The 23417-nt window shown below is 36.7% G+C and overlaps 1 protein-coding gene across 3 annotated transcripts in view; it reads right to left on the bottom strand.

The window, feature by feature from the left end:
- Nucleotides 1-888: 888 nt before the first annotated feature.
- Nucleotides 889-23417, bottom strand: part of LOC106471339 (ankyrin-3-like) — a 46200-nt gene continuing 23671 nt past the window's right edge. For all 3 annotated transcript variants that reach the window (XM_013931938.2, XM_022399952.1, XM_022399953.1), the window contains 2 exons: nucleotides 14302-15798; nucleotides 889-2477 (listed from right to left, as the gene is read on the bottom strand). In XM_013931938.2, the coding sequence (XP_013787392.2) occupies nucleotides 2142-2477; nucleotides 14302-15798 (1833 nt within the window). In that variant the 3' untranslated portion in view covers nucleotides 889-2141. The remainder of the gene's footprint in view (nucleotides 2478-14301; nucleotides 15799-23417) is intronic.

The following is a 23417-nucleotide window of genomic DNA, read 5'->3' as shown; positions in this document are numbered from 1 at the left end:
CAAGAAAAAATTTTCCTCAAAGTTAGTTTTATATGACATGGGTGAGCCTGTATAACAACAAAACCACAAGTCATATAAGACTAACTTTTTTACACACAATGAAAAGTGTAAAGAATTACAATAAATTATAATATCACTTTTAAAACAATTAGAAAAAAAAAGCTATAAGAAATAACAATGTCATAATGTTTATGGGCTTTTCAAATGATTTGTGATCAAGTGAAATTGAACCGAGCTTAAATTCTTGCATACAATATGCTTACCTAGAAAGTCTGCAGTAAAGAAACTGTTCAGTACAAGGGTAATCAAATAAGTATTGAAGAAAAATACTTGTGTTATAATACAGGTAAAATATATTCATAAAATTCAGTTTTTTTGGTAAATTTATATTCCTTTAAATTAAATTAATAGACTAATTTTTTTAAATAATCTTTGATTGACTAAGAGCTGGGCAATTATTACAGATTACAAAAATGTGAAGGGTTCCTACTAGACATCAATAAAAACCAGAATGGTTTGTCTAACTGGAAGTTAGGCAAAATATACTTCATAATGATGGATATATCTGGCAAAACGTTTTTCAGTTTTGTGTATTTTGTACGAATAAAGGTAATGAAATACACTGTTTTACCAACATAATATCTTAAGTTGCATTTCTTATTATGTAACTTTGTTTTTATGATAAGTTTTATTGCAAGATTTCTTTATGTGATTTCCCCTCCATTGGATAGTTTATGACATACATATTTTATATTCATAACTTACACAGAATTATGTAACTCAGTCAGAACTGCTTCATATTTTAGTACAAATAGTTTAACTAGTTACACCCTGGTTGGCAAAGTTTGAACACAAGCTCAGACATTAAGACATCAAAACACCATTCCATTAATTAATCAAGTTTTTAATATCAGATCTCACAAATACTGCAGTAAATCAGCTGTATTGAATACATTTTAAGACTTTGATAAGACCATAACTAAATATGGCATATTTGGGCCAGTGACAGCACGGGTTTGAAGAAACATCTGCTCATGCACTTTCATGAAAACTCAAACATGGATCATAAGTACGTATGAAAGCAAAATTGTAGCTACTTAGAGACCTAACACCACTTAGCTGATTACAAAAAGGCAATCAAAATTAATAACTACATAGTTCAAGCAGGCAATATACTTCAATGAACGGAATGAATTTTTCCTTTTACGTTGTGTGTAAACACACATATGTAATAATAGCTTCTAGACCAGAATCTCTGCATACAAGAAGTTCACTTAATTCTCAATAGAAAGATAAAAAGTACATTTTAGTCATGGTACTTTTCTAGGACCATCACACCAGAATTCTTTTACAACTCCCTATGATAAAAAGTACATTTTAGTCATGGTACTTTTCTAGGACCATCACACCAGAATTCTTTTACAACTCCCTATGATAAAAAGTACATTTTTGTTATGGTACTTTTCTAGGACCATCACACCAGAATTCTTTTACAACTCCCTCTGATAAAAAGTACATTTTAGTCATGGTACTTTTCTAGGACCATCACACCAGAATTCTTTTACAACTCCCTATGATAAAAAGTACATTTTAGTCATGGTACTTTTCTAGGACCATCACACCAGAATTCTTTTACAACTCCCTCACTCATTATTCAGTTGAACCAGGTCAGAATCAACAAATAACTACCCCCAGAGTTACAATCAAAGATAACCTCTCTTAATGGCAATCATAATGATAAGCATATTTAGGTGGTTACATTTAATATTCTCACTCAAATAATAACCTCAGAAAAAGGTGTCATTAATCCCATGCACGTACTCAAAATCAAATATATCCCACATTCAAATGGTTGCAGTTAACAATTATTGTACATAGGTCACTACAACCAAAGATAACTCCACTCAAATTATTAGTCAATAATAATCACACCTAAGTGGTAAATAGTCAATAATTATCACACCTAGGTGGTTACAATCAATAATAATCACACCCAGGAGTTTACAATTCACAATTATAATGCGCAGGTGGTTAATATTAATAATTATCACACCTAGGAGGTTACAGTTAAAAATAACTCCACTCAACTGCTCATAATTTTAAACCACTCAAATGAACAAGAAAAGAATGTCCATTGACAACTAATGCGTCCATTCTAGCAAATATTCTTTCAGAGGTCCAGGGAGTGGAAGTTTACTAAGATTTGGTGCCACTTTACAGCAAAGAGCACTGTAGATGCTTAATCGGGAGATCTGTTTTAGAGTCCGGGGCTGGGTGTAAAGTTGTCGCACCTGGGAAGCAACCAACCGCCTCATTGGTACAAGGGCAGTCTGGGTGTGGAGGATCTTCAGACAACTGTAGAGCTCTCTATGATTCATACTGTAGTAGTAAAGCCATAATAGTCTGGAAAACCTCTGTTCAACATCTGCAAGGAGTTCTTCCTTACGAATTATCAGCTGGATGTAGTAGTACAATACCTAGAAAAGTTTATATACATTTATTTCTGTGCTCAAATTGATTATTTTGATACTATGACTATAAAAAAGAAAGCAAAAACTAAAACTTAGTTCACAGAAAACAAAGTTTATGAGTGCTACCCAGCAGCCAGAGGACTATCAGTTACAATGGAATATAATATTATCATTGATATGAAAATTCTAGAAACTTAAATTATAATAATAATACTAATAACAACTAGAACTGAACTTCTAACATTTACAACATATATACAAGCAGTGTAAAAATATCATCACTTTAATAAATACTAAACACATTAATTGATCAAATTGTTTGTAACACCTTTTGAGGATAGCTTCAGTTTTTCAATCAAACATATTTTGATCTTCATATAATGCATTTAGGTTGACTATTTTTGTAAGATTTTTTTTAATTAATCATTGGAGAAGTAAACTATTTTTGCAATTAACATTTAAAAATGTTAATGGCATGAATATACACATATAGTATTAAAGGACCAATCACAATATCTGTGGACCTTGCCACTTTTCCAATTTGGTATTATTAGTGTTCCAGTTGAGGTGTAAAAATATTTTAACAAGTTTAATTGGAATACACTGCAGTTATCATCTGTATATTAAATTTTGATCTATGCATCTCACCAAGTACAAAATTCCAGGACCCACCCTCTTAATGTTCTACATGGATCCAGGGACATACCTCGTTCACTCAAATCTTTCAAAGTTGTTTCATAATTATAAAATGGAAATATTATGATAAACTAGAGTTACTTTAAAACAGGAGTTTTGAATTATACCAGTCTATATCCAGATGTGTTAAAAGCACATGACAATGCTTTGCTGTACTTACTGCTAACTAAATGTTAACATTTTCTTACACTGAAAATGTGTTTCCAATAGGTACTTACCTCCTCTCAGCCAAAACTATCTTGATCTTGGTTTGCCATCTAAGAATTGCTAAAAAAATTTTGCTAATTGTGCACCAATCCTTTATACCCCTTGATTTTCACTCCATTACAGAACATTTGCTGATCATGTATCTACCCTCCACCAATCATACTGCATCATCTATAGTAGCGCAAGTAGCTCCCTCTTCTATTCTAGCACAATCCTCACTTTTGAGGATTGGCAGGTAAAATCTAGAAACACTGGCATATCAGTGTGGAGGAAGGGTGGGAAGTGGGTGAGAGAAGGTAGGAAATACATTTTTAGCGTAAGAAAATGTTAATTTCCGAAACAGTACTACTTCGTCTCATCCAAAGCTAGAATCCTACATTGCAAAGGTGGAGGGGCAGGAGAAGGCATGACAGTATTCAATCAAGCAGAGAGCAGCCACCTTGAAGGAACAGGTGTGCCACAATAAGAAAAGAAGGCACATCTGTGGGGTATAGCACAACTTCTGGAACAGGTATGCTCTTCACCTAGTAATGAACACAGTAATACATATAGGACAGAATGTAATAGGCAGGCACCATAGACTCAAGAAAGAGACGTACAGCACTGTTATGTGAAGAAGTGCTGTATAGCTATGATGTGAAACAGCACAGCATTGACAAAAACAGAATCTCTAGTGTGTAATCAACAATGGGATCAAATAAATATATGCCAAGGACAGTCTTGGGCCACACTGGAGCACATCAATTGCTGTCCAACCAGGCAAAACATCCAGTGGAAACGCCTTGTCTAGGATATTGTGAGCAACAAGAACAATCCTTCCTGACAAAATAAAAAATCCAGGGGAAGCACTTTGAATAAGTAGTTTGATGAAAAATTGTCAAGTAATTCAGAATCAGCCCATTGTCAACAAACAGTGCATAATACATTCACATATGTAGCACGCATTAGCATGGGACACAGTGATAGTCATAGTAAGGTGTCTAATAATGTAATATAAGTATACGTGGCTAGGGCTAAAAGACTGTAAATTGTATATGAATAGGCCAAGTGTGAATAAGTAGTTTGAATGGGGAAGTGCCTTGGGATATGTTGGATTATGACAAGTGCAGTCCATCTGGGCAAAAACATCCAGTGGAAGTGCCTTGCATAAGTTTGTAAGATCAGCAAGTGTGGTTCGCCCGGGCAAACACATCCAGAAGAAGGGCCTTGGGACACAATTGAGTATGTCAAGTGTAGTCTATCTGGGCAGATAACATCCAGTAGAAGCAAACTACATAAGAAATTTACTTTGTGATCAACACTTGCAATCAGCCTGGGCAAAAATATCCAGGAGAAGCAGCTTGGATCCAGAATATAATGTTACTGCATAATGAATAAGTATAAAGACAATAGCCTTCTTCTCACTGAGTGGGTACATATGAGCTATGAAATTTGATTTAGTTTATTGTACCAACCCTACTCGGGAGGAAGACTCCATGGACCGCCACTCCAGCAACTGGGAACCACATGTGGCAAAGGCTCCTGTGCTCAACTAGAAGAAAAGGGTAGGTTGGGGATACACGTCAGGGAGTCTGGAGAAATGACACACTGGAGACAGTGCAATGAGTGTCTGCAATTCTCTATTTTGGAAAGCAGAAAAATCCCAATTGTAAGAATCACATGTCAGTAGGGATGGGAAAAATCCCCACCTGCTTTACTTATGAAGTCCATGAGTGACAGTCCTTTATATACAAAACAGTGATATATACATACATACACACACCACTAGATAAGCAGCCTGTGGTCTTACAGAAACACCCCATCACAACAGTGAATGTTATAAAAGTATCCAGATTTAGTGCTAATATAATAAGCATACCTGACAAGACAACACCTGCAACCAGGCAAGATCCTCAAATATGATGTATATCAATGAAATAAGATAAAAAATAATAATATGTAGACTTATCCAAGTCAAAGGCGAACACATGTGTGTAGAAACACCACAGGATGAAGACAATACCTGCCAAAGAAGACACAGTTAGGTTGTGCAGATAATGTGCGACAAATGTATTTGGAGTTGTCCACATACTAGCCTGAATGATCTCCTCCAAAGTATAGCAGTTTCAAGCTGCTAAAGACATAGATCATGAATTTGGTGTGAAAAAACATTATGTGGATGGCAACCTTCCATGGACATGTCAGAACACACCAGTCATATGAGTTGACAAACCCAACCAGTAAGCATAATAGGTGATAGGTCACAGGAAACAGGAATTCCATGGAGCAAATAGACAGAAACAAGAACCATGAAAGGTGGCAGTACAAGTTATGTAACATAGCAGGGAATGAACTGGATAAAGTAGTTGATCCAGGTCCGAACAAGAGTACAGGTGAAAAATGGAAGGTAAGGAAATGGGAGAAAAGGATAACATACGAGGAATGGTAAAGGATGCAGGAAACATTAATGGCATAAATATTGCAATGACGATGGCCGCATGCCAGGAGGGGGAATAAATAGGTCTTAAGGGAAAGATGATACAAGAAACACATTGCAAAGGGTTCAAAGGGAGAACCAGACAGGACAGGAAGGACAATATTGAGATCCCAATCCAGCAAACCAATCGAAAGGAATAAAAAAGGAGGGAAATAACCGAGGACAAGAAGACTTTCCAAAAGCGGGAGAATGGAAGGTGTTAAACAAGGCAGCCCTATAACGAGCAACAGTTGAAACAGACAAACCCTGATCAAACAAATGGGATGGTCAGAAGCCATGGCAAATAGACCAAAGTCTGAAGTAAGACAATTGCCTCTGGTACATAGACATGGAGTAAGGGCAAATGGTATGGGCAAGGGACTGGATCAGGAGTAACCAGCAGAACACATGGTAGGCATATAGGTGAACGACCCCCCCCCCCCCATTTAGACTGAAAGCATCCACTCCCAGAGCTAAGGGGTTAGGAACTGAAAACCAGAAGGAAGGAAGTTTGGCATTCCAGTGAATGGGAAACACATAGATATGCACTGTTCCCCATTGAGAACACATCCACAGAAATACCTGAGGATGAAGAGACTACTCCATGGGGAGAACCTGGTTGGGATGGGATAAGTGATTGGCCACAAGATTCAAAATTCTGAGAACACGATACACCAGAACTATCATGTCATGATCATTGGCCTAGTACAGGAGATTCAGTATGAAAACACAGAGATCTGGACTTGGTTCCTCCTTGCTTGGTGATATAGCTGACAAAAGTGGAATTGTCAGAATGAGCCATAACCACCAACACTCACAGGAGCAGTAGGAAATGATACAGAGTCCAATGAACTGCCAAAGGTTCCAGGATGTTGATATGGAGAGTAGCTTCCCAACCCATCAAGGAAGCATCAGTGAATAGATAAGACTTGGGTCAAGTTCCAGTTGAGCCACCAAGCACGGTTGGCCCTGATCCCTGGTGGAAGGGTCATGGGATGGTCCAAGAGAACATGGGAGAAGTTCCACTAATCAATAAGCATCCAAAGAAGGAAATGCATGTACGCCTGAAGCAAGTGAATGAGAGCTTCCAAGGAAGCCCACATCCATGAAAGATACAGAACCTTTCATGCAGAGAGAGAAAGAGAAGGTAGGGCTTTTGTGTCTGCCTGCTCCATATCCAGGAGCCAAAATAGAGAAGGCTGGGCCTGACCAAGATGGGAATTGAAGAGAATCCACAAATGAATAAGATACTGCATAGGGGGTAATAAAGGACTTCTCGGACTCCATGAGAAACCCCACCCGAGCAGCTTCTCGAAGAAGTAAGCATGCATGTATGAATGACTGACTGAGCATGGGAAGAGGCAAGCAGTAGCCAGTCATCCATGTAATGGTGAGTCCGAAGACCCAGTGAGTGAAGATGATGTGCAAAAGAGTGTACCACTCAACAAAACATATAAGGAGCTGAAGAAATACTGAACGGCAGCATCCAAAACTGGAAGACAGAACCCTCATGGATCAAGAGAAGAAAATGGCGCAACTTAAATATGAAGATAGGCATCCATCACATCAAACTCGGTTATCGAAAGTCCCAGGGGAAAAACTCACTGAAGTGAGAGGTAGGACTCCATGGTGTAGTGAGGTGTCTCCAGATAGGTATACAGCCGGGACAGATATTAGATGTATATTTGGAGACAACAAACAGACTGCAGTAAAATCCCAGTGGAGTGGGCACCACCCTTTTGATAGCTCCTTTGTGTAGGAGGTCTTGACCAGACTCAGCAAGACAACTGGACAGGGTACAATCTTGAGGAGGAGGGAAGGAGATCTGGGAAGTGGATAGAGGGGGAGCAAAACTGAAGGCAGAAACCTTCAGATAGATCCTGTAGAACCCATAGAACTGTTGTGAAATATCTAGTCAAAATTTCACAAACTCAACATACTTAGTGAAAGTACTCAATAGTAATGAACTAACAAAACTTTGAAATTTATACAGTCTACAAAGTACATAAAAATAACAAACCTGCAAAACTATGAAATTTGACCTAAAACATAAAACAATAAGGAACACCAAAAGTACAAAACCATTAAAGAAACTTAGAAGATAAAAGACCCTTATAAGTCCACCCAAAGAACCTACAAGACAAATGACATGAAAGTAACACCTACCCTGAATAACATGAGAATAATAAAGAACCCAGTTAACAATAACAAATTTTGACTCAAATCTAATCTCCAATTATATGTGACTCGTAGTAAAGAAAAAGGAACTTACAAACTAAATAACACATACAGTGAAAAGAAGCAAAAATAACAAACCAACACACCCACAAAATTAGCCTAAGGTACAAGTACCCAAACAGTAACAATCATGCAAAACCAGTACATATACCAAATATCCATATATTAAACAAAAACAATGTAATAATCAAACTCTTAAAGCAAATTTGAACTTACCAAATATTGAGTAGGGAAGACAAGAAAGACCTGAATTATCGAGAGCAGAAATTGTTATTCCACACAAGCACACGTCAAATTGCTAAACATGGGTATATCTACTGGGAGTGAGAAATACACACTGAAAAACTTACCACAGATCTCCTGGGAAAAAAAGAACAATACCTAACCCAGCAGATTACATGGAGGTGTGGTCAGGTGGAAAGTGCTGTAGAAACAAATTTCTACACAGTAGTTATATCCTTCCTCACAAAAAATATTAATGTAAAAGGAAGAAATTATTGGCCAAACGTAAGATATGAATTCCCCACGAACTAAGCCTGCGCTTCCCCAGCAGACATCGTCGACCCCAAGACTTTGGGAGATGTGTCAGAACCATTGTCTACTAATGCAGGAATTTCATCATGTGCCATATTAAATCTTGAATTCATATGAACAAAGCAGAAGTCAGAAAATAGAAATATTTCTAAAACGAGTAGAAACAATGAAAATCAAATACAAGAAGTTGAAACTTAAAAGTTGAAATTGAAACAAATTTGTGATCACGCACAATCAAAATTTTGTAGTCACATGGAGAACGAGTTAAAACACATGTCTATACACTAGAATGCCAATTGAGAAAGTCAGGATCGTGCTAGAATAGTAGAGGGAGCTAGTTGCACTAGTATAGATGGTGCAGTATGATTGGTGGAGGTTAGACACATGATTATGACGTGAAAGGAGTATAAAAGACTGGTGCCCCGTTAGTGCAAATTTTTTAGCAATGCTCAGAGGGCAAACGAGGATCAAAATAGCTTTGGTTGAGAGAGGTAATACCATTTCAGAAATAATCCTATCTATTGAAGGTCAGTGTTATGTAATTTAAGTGTGTGCTTTAAAAAGTAAAATGAAAGAACTTAGAATCTAATGCCCAGTTCACTGTTTACTATAGGTTAAACAATACTTCACTGCTGCAATATGGACCATTTGTTATTCTTTTTTTTGGCTGCACAATAACTTTGACTGTAACCAACATAAACTATTATTGTTACCTAATATTATTTCAGTAGTCTCTAAAGAACTGAAATGGGGGAAAAAAAAGAAAAACCACTACTGAAACATTGAGGCTTAGCAATAAAGCATATAATTTTCATCAAGGCTCAATATAACATCAAGATCATATCATCACACATGAATTACACAAGTTGATAACCTATGAAACGACAGTTTGACTGATGTGAATATTGAAATAATGTTGCATTTTCATATTCAATCTCTTAAGTACCTGATTAGCTATGTCTCCAGTTATCAAAACTTTTAACACATTCCAAGTCTTTTGATTCATGAAATGCAATTACAACTCTCTAAAGCCAAAGTTTCAGACTATAACTACAAGAAGATAACTGAACATCATGCACACCACTCAAATTATTAAACAAAATGGTGCACACACACTTCATTACTATCTAACCTAATTGACAGGAATGTTGAATAAAATGGTAAATGTGGTAGAAAAAGTAATTATGTATTTAAGTCAGCTCTTGACATGTTAGTCAATGGTTTTTATTATTATAACACACTCAGTTAAAGTAATAAATTAAAATTTATCAACTTGGGTTGAGAAAGTAGGTAGAATTGCTTTCTCAAATTAAACTCACTGTTCTGACAAACTAACTTCATGATTGTTATATATAGGACTTTAAATAGTTGACCAAAGTAGAAATGTTTTATTTACTGATATTTTCAAATTTATTGCTAAAAATAGTATGATGATATCTTAGCTTTCCAGAACTCTTGACTTTCATATTCAATTATCATTTTTGTAAGGACTTTCCAGGTCTAGAAATTGAACCTTTCATATTTTCCAGGACACATACCCACACTGCAAAGTTTTAGTTAATAAAACCAACTAGCTTGACTGATTTTTCCAATAATTTTTAAACAAATTACTTTTAGAAGTATTAGATTGCATTTTCTGAAAGCTTTCTAAAAAAACTTATTTTGTTAAATGAATGTTTTCAGAATAAAAAAATTTCCTATACTCATAATGCATTTCTGATAAGACATCTCCATACACACAGAATTGTTATATTCCTTGCACATCTGCCTAAGAGACTTCTATGCTAATGGCCTTGAGTTAACTCCCACCTAAATTCACTTTTAACATGAACTGCGCTAGCGTAAGATGACATCATGTGAAAATATCACTCCACCAATAAGAGGGCAAACAACCTTGATGCGTAGTAACTCCCCCTAAGCACCTGCACTTGAGGTAACTTCATTCTTAGATGAAGCAAGATAAAAAAAAAGGTGCAACAGAAGTGGGGAGAGCAGGTGGGAATATGTGAAGAGGTGAATACTTATCGGAAATATTTTCAGTATTGAAAAATGTTAACTTCCAAGATGATACTTCACCTCTTTACACACAATTGCTAGAATCATGCGTTGGAAATAGTGGAAGGTCTTTTGCAAATTTTAAACCTAGCTAAGATCCCTTTAGAAAGAGCTTGAAGGGAAAGCCCATGGACTGTGACATGATGAAAGAAACTCCACAGCGGCACACCCGTGGGAGACTGTATCTCATCTTAGGCCAAGATGAAAGGAGAGAAGCAATAGAGGCTCAAGTGTCTCAGGGATGAGCAGAATTCAAACATGGCCAACTGAACACCTGCACATAAGTAGCTGATGAGCCAATATATATATATATAGTTGATTAAGGTGTGATCAGATCTTGTGCTGTGTGCTCATTTCAACTCTACTGAACAGGCTCTGGCTACAGGAGGAGGGCACATCAGCTGTGTGAGGGGTGATCCATACTACACTGGCAGTGTTATCATAGCCCTACTTCTCACCATACTGCACTAAGCCCAACCAGCGAGGATTCTCCCACCACAGCAGCTAGGAACTGGTAAGTGGCAAAATCTCCTATGCTCCACCTGAAAAAGAAGGGGGAAGAAATCACATTGGGGAGATCTGGAGAAGTGCCCTGATCCCACCAGACCAATAACCAGAAAAGTTTTTACTGGAGACAGTGTAATGAGTGACTACAAAACCCTATTTCTAAAAGCAGGCAAGCATGAAACAAAGAAGAGAGCAGTCACTTCCCTGGTGCTAGCTTTTTCCATGATAATCCAAGGAAATGGTATGGTCTGGATTGGACAAGTGTGAAAAATTGTAGATTATGTGGATACCTCTAGTGGTCTTGCAGAACACCACATCTCACAGAGGGGACTGGTAGAGTCAAGGCAGATGGTTTGAGTGTTTTCCATTATACCTGGCCAGATGCAGATTTTAGGAAATAAGAATACCCTCAGCAACACCAGCCACCTGATGGAATCCAAGAAAGGGGATAAAGGCCCTGAAAAGGAAAATATATTTACCCTTCTCAAAAACAGTATGTAGGTGTAGTAAAAAACAGTGACTGGAAGGAACGTAAACCCTACAAGAAATGAAACAGCCAAATGATGAAGATAAAGTGAGATGGATGTGTACGGATTCATCCCCATTCCAGCTTAAAGGGCCTTGTCCAAGGGCCAATAAGAATGAGATGTAAGAAAGTGAGACACTTGATGAATCCAGTGTGGTGAAATTTGAAAGAATGATCACCCACCTGAGCAGCCGAAGTGGTAGGAAGAAAAGTCTGTTAGGAATAGAGGAAGGAAGTACACTGAAAGAGTATGCACTGAAAGCATAGACATTCAAAGACAATGACAACAGTCAAAAAGGAGAAGAAAGATAAAATAATAAACATGAAGTCAACAGCTCAAATGGAGCCTATGGAAGAGTGTGAAAGCCACAACAAAGTCCCAGTCAGGCATGGGATTAGGACGAGAGGATCAATAAAGAAGGAAGGGTCAGAATAAAGAGGAGAGGGCAGAGAACAAAACCAGAAAGCAACTGGAAATGCAAAATGTAGGAGATAAAGCCACCTGAATACCAGCAAGAGTGGAAAACTGGCAATGTATGGTAAAAAAACCAAGAGAAAGGGGTTGAAATGTGAGCCACAGTATGATAGTAGATGGACCAACATCAACTAACGCAATAAAATTAATAAACAGATAGAGGTGAAGGAAGACAGAAATGGGATTAGTCAACTTGGGAACACAAAAAGACTAGAATAAAACCAAGTGTACAAGGTAAATACCTTCTTTATGGCATTCTTGGCCAAAAAATCTGAGATGACATCCTTAAAACATTGAAGAAAAAAAAAAAGGAACAGAGGGGCAAAGAAAGGAAATGTAAATAATAAAGAGAAAAGGAGAGGAGAAGGAGTGAAGCGGAGAGATAGGTTGCAGGTAAGAATCTGAAAACCCATCTGATAAACAAAAATGGATACAAAAGGTTGGCAAAGAAAGACAGATGGGCCCCCACAGATACAGAGCTGACAAAATGGAAAACAGAACACAACATTAACAGTAGGAAGTGCAGAAAGTAGAATGCCAAGAAGCTGAGATGGGAAGGTGAGACACAGATTTAGCAGGCCTAGAAAAGGAATGGAATGTCAATGATGAAAAAGATGATGACTGATGCACGGTTGCAATAGTCTGGGTCTATAGAAGGTCAGAAACACCACTAAAGACCTTTGGGCAAAGAAATGGACCACAAAGAAAATTACAAATAGCAGTGTGAGGGAGATATACATTTGGTAAAAGAGCAACAAGTCCCAACAGCAGAGGAAACAAGTAGGGAGGTATAGAATGGAAGACGATTTATGAGTCAATGTAGTGAAAAGAAAAGAATAAACCTTTCCAGAAAATACTCCTCTGCAGAACCATGAGAATCTTCAATCAGAAGGTAAAATAGTAATGTAAGAGGGTGGTAAAAGAGACAAAAGCATAAAATGTGGGCACAATATATGGAAATAGAAGTTAAGGGGTACATCCCCTACACTTGGAAAAGAGAGTCCAATAAGTGGGAATCAAAAATTGAAAATGAAGAATAGTCGTAAGTTGGAATAAAACATTCACGTACACTAGGATGACAAGGCATGTTAGCATGGGTATGCAGTTGATCAAAAATTGAGATTGCACGGACCCAACATCAGAGGAAGGAGAGAGAGAATTGAACATAGTTGTGAAATTATCTCAAGGATGGGAATAGAAGAGTGAGGTTATTCTTCCACAAATATATCCATATATATGATGGAGGAAATAGCAGATTAACTCATCATTATCCCAGTTATGTTGAAATTGTGGAGAAGGAAAGTTGGCTGAACAGATAGAAGAAGGAGGCCCAGAGTGCATGAAGGAACCAACAGCACATGGAACAATGGATGTCATGTTCATCACAGCCCAAGAAGCCAAAAAAACTCAGGTCCCATGTTAGAAATATCATTGCTAGCATGGGATAAAGTAAGAAAAAAAACTGTTTGATGTTTTTCAACAATAAAAGAAACCAGTGAAATTGGAATAAATATTAAGTTTTTGTAAACTACTGCAAATCTCATGTAATTGAATAAAAAGTTTAAAACATGTCCATTCCCAGTGCCAAGGAAAATAATGAAGTTGCCTCGAAGGCAAGTGCTTAGGGGGAGTTAATGTACATGGAGGTTGTATCACCATCCTATTAGTGAAGGGCTATTGTCACATGATGATGTCATCATGCACCATGAAGTTCATGTTAAACACATGAATTCAGGTGGGAGTTAGCTCAAGGCTACTAGTGGCATGTAAGTCTCTTAGGCAGATGCATGTGGAATATAACAATTCTGTGTGAAGAGGGGAGGTATTGTCTCAGAAATTAGGCTTTTGATATGTTATCACTGTTCAACTTTCGGCCAGTAAAGAGTAATGTCTTTCTTTCAGTCAAACTGGCAATTAAAATGCATTTTATCTACACTGCAACCACAAAGTTTTTACAGGAATATGTCATGAACCATATCATATGCACAGTAACTTCAATTAGAAAAGTCTAATTCCAGTTTTGCTAAGAAATAGAAACAAGAAGCAAGTACGAAAGTATCACTAATGTAATTATTGAACTTTGTTCTTTTGAAAATAGAAGTAATTGAAAAGAAATGATAAATTAAGCAGCTCCTACCTGATTGGATGATTTTTTCAGGAAGACAGAACTTTGAGAGTGACATATCATTGGCTCAGTGCTGGAAATACTTATATTTGGATTTGCTCCATACTGTAATAGTGTCAATGTCAGATCATAAACATAATTCAGGTCCACGGGCATGCGAGCATTCTGGACCATGTCCATTAGGGCTAGAAGAATGTGTTGAGTTCTTTGCGAAAACCGCACATTAGGATCTAGCCCATGTTGCAAGAGAACTACTAACAGCTGACGAATGAAGGCAAAAGCATTGGCTTTATCCTCTTCTCGATTCAAAGTAATATACTCACTGGCAGTGAAGACTAGGACATGAAGAGGAGTCAAGTTACTACGAGAAGTGCAGTTAGGGTTAGCACCATACTTACATAGGAGACGCACCGAGTTCAGATAGAATACTTTTTTAGTATGAGTAAGACAATGAAGAGGATCTTTGTTAATTAATGGCACAAGGCACACCATAAGAGGTGCAGATCCATCCCTTCCCACGCAGTTGGGATTTCCCCCATGCTGAAGCAACATATCCAGGAGTTCATATCTAAACTCCCAGTCTCGAACATGTCGAAGAACACATGCAAGAGCACTGTTTCCCTGGTGATTAATGCTCGGACTACATCCATTTTGGATGAGAAACCTTACCATGTGAAGCATATCCCACTTATTCCAAGGTTGAGGTTCATGATCATAACCATATCTAGATTCTTCTAAAGCATACCTCACAATAAGTGCATGTAAGGGTGTATTTCCTAGACTATCAGGCTCATTTATCAGCTCCCTACAACCTCTATCCAATAGAACTTTAATGGTAGCTAAGGTTTCCTCTGCAGATTTCTTGCCCAATAACAAAAGAACATGTAGCACTGTCATCTGCTGAGTAGAAGTTCTAACAGTGACATCTGCTCCATTGTCAAGAAGCAGGCACAAAAAAGACAAGTCTTGCAAAGCAGCTTGATGGATAGGATAATACTCATCATAGCACTGATTGATCTCCTCATGACGATCATTCACTAGATTAGTAGCACACATATATGCACCCCTTTCACAAGACAGATGCAACAAGGGTCGTTTTTGTTGCCATGGTAACCATGTATCCTCTCCTTGAGATGCAAGCATGTCTAATACAGCATAATGGTCACCATCTATGGCAAAATATTCAGCTGACTGTAGCCTATCTGATGAACGGTCAGCAAACACAGAACCATGCAAAAGTACATTTCGAAGTTCACAGTTCACATTATGGGGGCCAGGAAAACACATGCGAGCTTCAAGGTCTATCCTTGCTCCATGTTTCAGAAGCAGCTCTACAATTTCTACAGAACCATGAAGTGCTGCTATATGCAAGGGAAAACTGCAAACTCCACGGTTCACATCACATCCTCTGTTTAATATCCATTTAACCAGCTCCACACGGTGTAGGCCAACAGCTCGCTGAAGTAGGTTGAACCCATCTGGCCCTGTGACTGATAAAATGTTTTCTCCCTGAAAGAAGGAATCTTTTTGAATTCCATGAATTTTTAACTAAATAAATATGTATATTACACTCTGAGCCACTTGTTTAATGAAGTAATTATACTTGTTGTAAAAATAAGTAAACCACAATAGCCAAATTCTCTCAAAAAAACTTGTATCTATAACTTACAACTAACAAGTGAATCAAACTCATATAAAGTTCATTCAAATCTTGATATTTTAAACTTTTGTTACCACCGAGAAAAACTAGAGTAAACTTGCTTAAGCTGAGATATGAAGAAGTGAACTATCTAAATATAATATTGAAATGACAAGTAAATAAAATGGAATATTGTCAAATATATTTACAAAATAAGCATTTCATTTCATACAAAAATTAGATCCCTAAAGATGGTGAGCTCTATAAAATTCACAGGACAATTATCAACAATAAAACAAACTTCAATATGTATACACAAAGTTTGTTCTGATGAAAGTGAATAGGCATTCTGAAATCTAGTAAGCATTATGAAATATATATAAGCAAATTTTAATTAAGTTTTTTAAACCATGTATATCATTGAGCCAACAGAACTATTTTTCTTCTAAAGGAAATGCTTTAAAAATATTGTTGGTAAAAGCAATAAAAAAAATAGTGAGCATGCCACCTTTTAATAAAAATCAAGAAGATATTTTTCTTTTCAAAGTTTTCATATAGCTGTACCAAACATCTTTAGTGATGTATACATTTGGTGAGAAATAAATTATAATTCACACATTTCAGAGACACTGTAAAAAAATATAGTGTAAAGAAAATGTATTTAACTAAAATACAAATTTCAATTAAAGTTGAAATGAATTAAAGCTTCACAAATCTTCAAAACATTAATATATATATATATATATATATATATACATTTGCATTTTTACATAAATATCTAATAAAACTTTTCCGAAAGATTTGGTGATGAGCATATTAAATCACAGATTTAGATGGATGAAAATATATGAAATAATCTTATTATGATGAAGAATAAAGTTCAACACACTTAATAGAAAAAATTAAACTGACCAAAATAAAGCAACTTTATCTCAAAAACAAACACATACTGCTAACATAGTATAATTGAATCCAACTACTGATGGAAAACATAAGTCAAGCAACACATGTAGAAAAACTAATCATATTGCTTACAGTTATAAGAAATTACTGTACATTTTTCAGACAGACATCCTCTTCCTCATTTGTAAAGTTCTTCCTCCCTTTATATATTATCACAATACCTTGTTATTGCTTTATGTATATGTTGCTTTGATCTTCACATTTCACAGTTGGCACATCCTTGAAAATTATGATTGGTGGTTTTTAAAAGGTTTAAGTTTTTCTTTTTTTTTCTCATGTTAAATATCACATAGAAATTAATTTCCTAACCTGAAAATGTATTTCTGATAGATACTCAGCTCCACACACAGAAATGCTTTTTCCTTCATGCACTTGTCTGAGATTTGCATGTCACAAGCCTTGAGCTACTTCCCACATAAATATATATATTTAATGTGAACTGTGATGGTGCATGATGATATCATCATGCAACAATAGCACTCCACAAATAAAAGGGCAACACAACCTACATGCTCAATAAATCCCCCTATGCACTTGTGAAAATTTGATTTTTAGGCAAGGCAAGAAAAAAAAGGTGCACTGGAAGTGAAGAGAATGAGTAGGAATGTGTGTAGAGGTATCTATCAGAAACACATATTCAGGTTAGCAAAATGTTAATTTCCAAGATAACTAACCTTTTCTCACAAAAATGCTAGAATCCAATCCTTCAGGAGCTCCATAGGGGCACACTCTTGGGTAGAGGAGTATATGAATGTGGTGGAAGAGAATGTGTGAAGCATCAATAGCATAGACATCCAAATGACAGTGACCACAGGTGAGAAGAAGAAGAAAAGATGTATTGAGAGAATGGTGGTACAAATAGCAAGAAGCCAATGGCTCAAACAGGACACTCTTGCACGTGTGTGCAAACCCACATTAAGGTCCCAGTCAGGCATGGAAGATAAACAAGGAGATTGGCAAAGAAGTACTGGAATAGTGGAGAGGATAGGGGAAGAAAGCACCATATGGTAATGTAAATAACAAACTATAGTGGACAATGCTGCCTGAAAATAAGCAATGGTGAAGATCACCAAACCATGGTCAAATAGTCAAGCAAAAAAGGCAGAAAAGTGGTTTACAGTAGGAAAGCTGGAAGGAAAGCAGTAATGAATGGACCAAAGATGAAAGACCTGCCACTGTTATTGAAAAACAGAGTGGAAGGCCAAAAGGAATAAAACAAGAAGGTTAAACACTAGGAAAATTTGGCCCGATTGGTGATGGACTGGATACATCCTACCCATGAAGTTGGAGGGATGATATCCCTTGATGAAAAAGGAGCATGTAAGGTTGAACCAATAAAGAGAGGACATTGGATAGAGGAAGATGGCTTGGATGTCAAGCAAGGAAACAGAGGAAACCAAGGGTGAGCTGGCCAAAGAGGCACCACCAGGAATGGTTTGACAAGAAGTGTCACATATCAAGGCAAGGAACTAGGAGGAGTCAAGTGGAGGATAGACATATAGAAAAAAGCTAGAACAGGCCTAGCTGAGAACATTGAAAGCCAGAGCTGAAGGATGAGGAACAAAGGACCAGTAGAGAAAAAGAATGCAGTTGAGAAGGGTGACAAAGGTGTCCAGGAGAAGTATTCCCAACTGAGAGGAAATGCAATGAAAGACCTGGATGTGGAGAGATCATTCCAAGGGTAGATGATGGCTGGCTGATAGTTGGTCCACAAAAAGGTTCATAGCTCCCAGTACACAACAAGCAACAAAACAGATTTGATGAAAATGAGCCCAGGATAGAGAGACCAACATTTGAAAGCAAAAACATCCAGAATGGGTGCATTCTAGATGGTTGATGTTAGAAATGACCATGGAATTGTCAGAGTGGATCATGACAAAGTGATTCATCAAAAGAGGTAGCTAATGGGATCATGCTCGACAAACAGCAAGAAAATCATGCATGTTGGTGTAGAGTGAGCTCTTGTACTTGGTACAAATGCCACAAGTTGTATTGTCATTCAGAGATACTCCTCAACCTGAAAGGAAAGCACCAATGAAGAGATAGAGATCTGGTCTGAGAATGATGGGGAAACAAAAGATGTAGCCTTGGGATGGTTTAACCACCATGACAAGTCCTCAAGCATAGAAGAGGGCAGGCTCAAAATCGAGATCAATGGTCTTACAAAGTCCATTGGAGAAAACACATGTGCACACCCCAAAGGAAGAAGGAACGGCAGAGAAGCCAGAGTCTCCAAAAGTGAAAGAACCTCTCATGTAGGATGAAATTGAAAAAGTGCAAATCTTGGTGACCAGACATTCCACTGCTAGCAGGCAAAGAGGGAAAGGCTAAGCCTGGATGAACAAAGAGTTGAAGAAAATGCCTAGATGTAACAAATATCGTGTGGGTGCGAGAAAGGAGTTGAATACTTGACATATATATGGGACAGACATTAAGTCAAACGGAAGAGCACAGAATTGGAATATGCAATTCCAATGGATAAAATGTAGAAAATGACAGAGGATGTGACAATCGGGATGCATAAGACGGTGTCTAACACACTGACCTTGGTTATCCTCAGACCAGGTGAAAATGACCTCTGAAGAGAAAAGAAGTTCTTCAACCAGAATGGTAGAACAACCAGAAGTTTTTTGTTAGACAATAGATGCTAGTCCCCAATCTTTCCGGGGATCACACAGAGTTAAGAGGAAAAACCCAGAGAAGAGGTGGACACCCTCTTGAAAGCAAATTTGGCCAAAAGATCCATCACATCATCAGTGAAATGCTGAAGATAGACAAGGTTGGAGGGAGGAGAAAAGGAAAAGAAAAGAGGAGTGAAGAGAAGTGGAGAGAGAAAATGTGGGAGAGGAGAACGGGAAAAGCCTATTGGCAAGAAACCAAGACCGATGGCTGGTAAAGGGAGAGAAATGGGTAACCACTGGGCTGAACTGAACAGGATAGTCACCAATAAGAGCAACAAACCAGCTGTTGTGTAATGGGAGGACAAGAAAAAAGAAAAATGCCTGAAAGACAGGATTGGAAGGGTAGGGGTAAACTGAACCAGTTGAGGAACAGGAATGGAAGGGCATGGTTGAGAAAAAGGAAAAACATGGGAAGATCACGAGGACCGAAGTCATACAACATCAGCCTAGATCTTGAGTAAAACATGAAAACCACTGAAGGTTTTTGAGCAAATAAAGGGACCCTCACAAATACCACATACACAAGGAGGAGGAAGGTGCATATTAATGAGGAGTGCACCTAGACCCAATGAGTTCCAACAGCAGAGGAACAGACAAAGGTGGCAAAGAGAAGATAATGAACCTCTTCAGAGAACTCCACTAGAGCATGATGAAGAGCCCCAAACAAAAGGTGGAGGAGAGGTAACAAAGGAAAGGGAGGAGCTAAACAACGAAGATGTAAAAATAGAGATCTAAAGAGCAAAAAAGAAGGCAAAGGGTCTGCTCCACAAGCAGGCCAGAGAGATTTCTAAAGAAAAAAGATATAGCAAACTGAAGTACTGAATTTATGGAGTAAGGAATGGGAAATATTAAAGTACACAAGCAAAAGATAATGAAAAGAACATAACCTGAGAAAGTATATATTGAAAGCGATTGAAAGGTTGAGGACATTCCTTAATCAGTGAGGCATTACCCAAAGCAAATCAGGTCAAAATCATCGTCTAACTAGCCACTCACAACTGAGGAGAAAAAAATGTCGGCTGAAGGGACAAGAAGAGGAGGCCTAGTAAGCATGAGATAATCCACATGTGGAACAAAGGCTGTCGTGTCTCCAATAATGAATGAGCCTCCAGAAGACATAGTAGAAATAAGGCTTTTGTGTGTGTAACTTCATCACTCACACAGGACAAGTAGAAGTCACAATCACTTGAGAATTCATGTAAAAAACCAAAGCTTTTGAAATGAAAACCCAAAGAAAATGAAGATGAAAGTTTTGTTAAATGCAAATCTCATCAAATCGCATTCATACGAGAAATTTTAATATCATAACTGCAACTGCATGAAGGTTGTGTCACTCTCCTATTGTTAAAGGGCTATTGTCACATATTGACAATATCATGCACAAGCACAGTTCATGTTAAACATGTGAATTTAAGTGGAAGTTAGCTCAAGGCTAGTGGCATGAAAATCTCATAGGTAGATATGCAAGGAAAATAGCATTTCTGTTTGAGAGGTGAGTTATTGTCTCAGAAATAACACATCATTAAAAACTAGTGATGGTATGCATGCACTGTGTTTGTACATAACTCATGAATATGAGGGTGTAGCCTTGTGGCTGTTGGTTACATAATTAGCCCCACAGTTGCCTGTTATTCATTTGTACCTTGTATGTGTAAATAATAATGTGACTTCAACATAATACCTTGCTTACTTATGACAAGCTATAAACGTAATCAATGTTTCTTGGTTAACATTGCTTTAATCCTATACCAATAGACCTTATAACACTAAGAGGCTATACATACTATTACTTCAATTCTCAATGTACTAAGCACATATTCTCAAAATTTGGCAAACTTTTAGTAAACATTATAAGCCTATTGTACATCAAAAACCAGAATTTATAATAAATATTTGTCTGCACATTTTACTGAGTCAATCTGAGTGCAAGGTAATTTTCAAGCTAGGAATAAAAATACTACTCATAACCTTGCAGCATTCATATTTAGAACCTCCTGAATGAACATCAAAAGCTTTTTTATGGTAAAACTTTATATTTTAGATGTTTTTTTAACCTAACACTAACTATAACTAAATTAGAAATTTAGAGCAAAATGAAAATTTGAAAGCTATGAAATAAAATGAATAATACTCTTTTCTTTGAATGCATCATTTTTGCCACATCTACAATTAATCATATTCACAATTACAATTATTAAATATCTATTTTATTTTAATATTATGGTTTTATTTCTTGGCTTGTAACATGGAAGTAGTTAATAAATCCATGAAAAGCAATACATCACAGTGGGAACACATTAGCTCATATACCAACATACTGAAAGACATGATAACAAGTGCACTCAAAAATGTAGCTAAATAAGCATAGTTTTTATTTTCTGTAAGTGTTCATTGTCCTAACAAAAATTCATATGCCTTTCAAATATGCATTTTAGAATACTAAAAACTATCCATTACTAGAATAGAATGCCAAAAAACTATTATCGTTTAATTGGCTTTCTAAATAAGCTATAAAAATGGGAAAAAAATTCAATTGAGAACTTTTTAATATATTGTTTTGAAACACATAAGTTAAATATTTGCAATATAAACTATGTTCTGATTCCAAGTTTATTGACATACATTGATAATAAAGTTGTATAATTAAATTTTGAATGTAACTCAGCAAAATATGGAGACAATACTGGTTAAGCTATTCAATGGGTTGACAAAAAAAATACAGCAAATCAATATTCTTTATTCTCTCAAAACATTTTGATTTGTGAATAACTAGCTCATTTAACTGTGTTTGAAATATTAACATACACGGACAAATAAATATCTAACAATATGTAACACAAAAACAGGACCCCTCCACAAATTCGGAGTGTCAGGTTACCATGGTAACTAAAAATTTCATTGTGGCACCTAGTATTTTCTCCCATTTTAGTTCTGCATAGGGATGTGCTAAATAGAATTCAAATCTGGAACAATTTTGAACCTTGGAAGTCCAGAGTTATTTTTGCATTCTTTGAGTCCCAAAATCAAATTTTTGTTTCAAGGACTTTAGTGATGGATTCAGCACTTTTTTAAGTTTTTTTTTTTTTTCTAGGAATGAAGTGTTGCAGTTCCACAACACATTACTAATTTCACACCATTCTGCTTTTTGTCTTTCTCTCAATTCAACCAGTAATTGCGCATGCTTAGACTCAAACTGGACCAAAGGCAGTTAGTTAAGGCCATACTATCAAGTGGTTGCTGATATCATGTGATTGCTAGCATGCATTCATTTCTGTGAAATTACATAAATGTAGCCCTTGTTTCTCGGTACAAACAGTTGTGAAGTTAGGTTAGGCACACCAAAAGGCCTTTGCTTATCATTGTACAGTGTTGTAGTGATGAGTAGACAAGATCTATTCTGAAACAACCTGCTTGGCCTATTGATATCGCAGTGATTATTTTTATTTTACTTTCACTAATTGCAAGAATCCATCTAAGTTATAGTTATTTAGTCTACTATTAATAATTGCACATATTGAAGTTTAAGTTATATATGTTATATAATAAAGCTTAATAATGAACCCTTTGTTTTTTAATGTAAAACTGTATGTCTCGTACCATAACCACACAACTGACTAAAAATATATTCCATAACTTTTTTTATATCGGACCTGACTCATAGATCTAAAAATATTTGTCGCAGTCTGCTCTATCTAGAAAGAAAGCACTAAAAAGGGAAAACAAATGTATGGCTTTCATCACATGCTGCTTAACCTTATCACTATAGGTATCCTTTACCATGACACAAGGTTTTTTTCTCATACATCCAAAATTTTATTAAACTACTTTTTGTTTATGTTATACCA

This window comes from Limulus polyphemus, unplaced genomic scaffold (genome assembly GCF_000517525.1).
Source record: "Limulus polyphemus unplaced genomic scaffold, Limulus_polyphemus-2.1.2 Scaffold4555, whole genome shotgun sequence".
In the NCBI taxonomy this organism is placed as follows: Eukaryota; Metazoa; Arthropoda; class Merostomata; order Xiphosura; family Limulidae; genus Limulus; species Limulus polyphemus.
The sequence above is the reverse complement of the archived record's forward strand: the minus strand, read 5'-3'. Positions and strand labels throughout refer to the sequence as shown.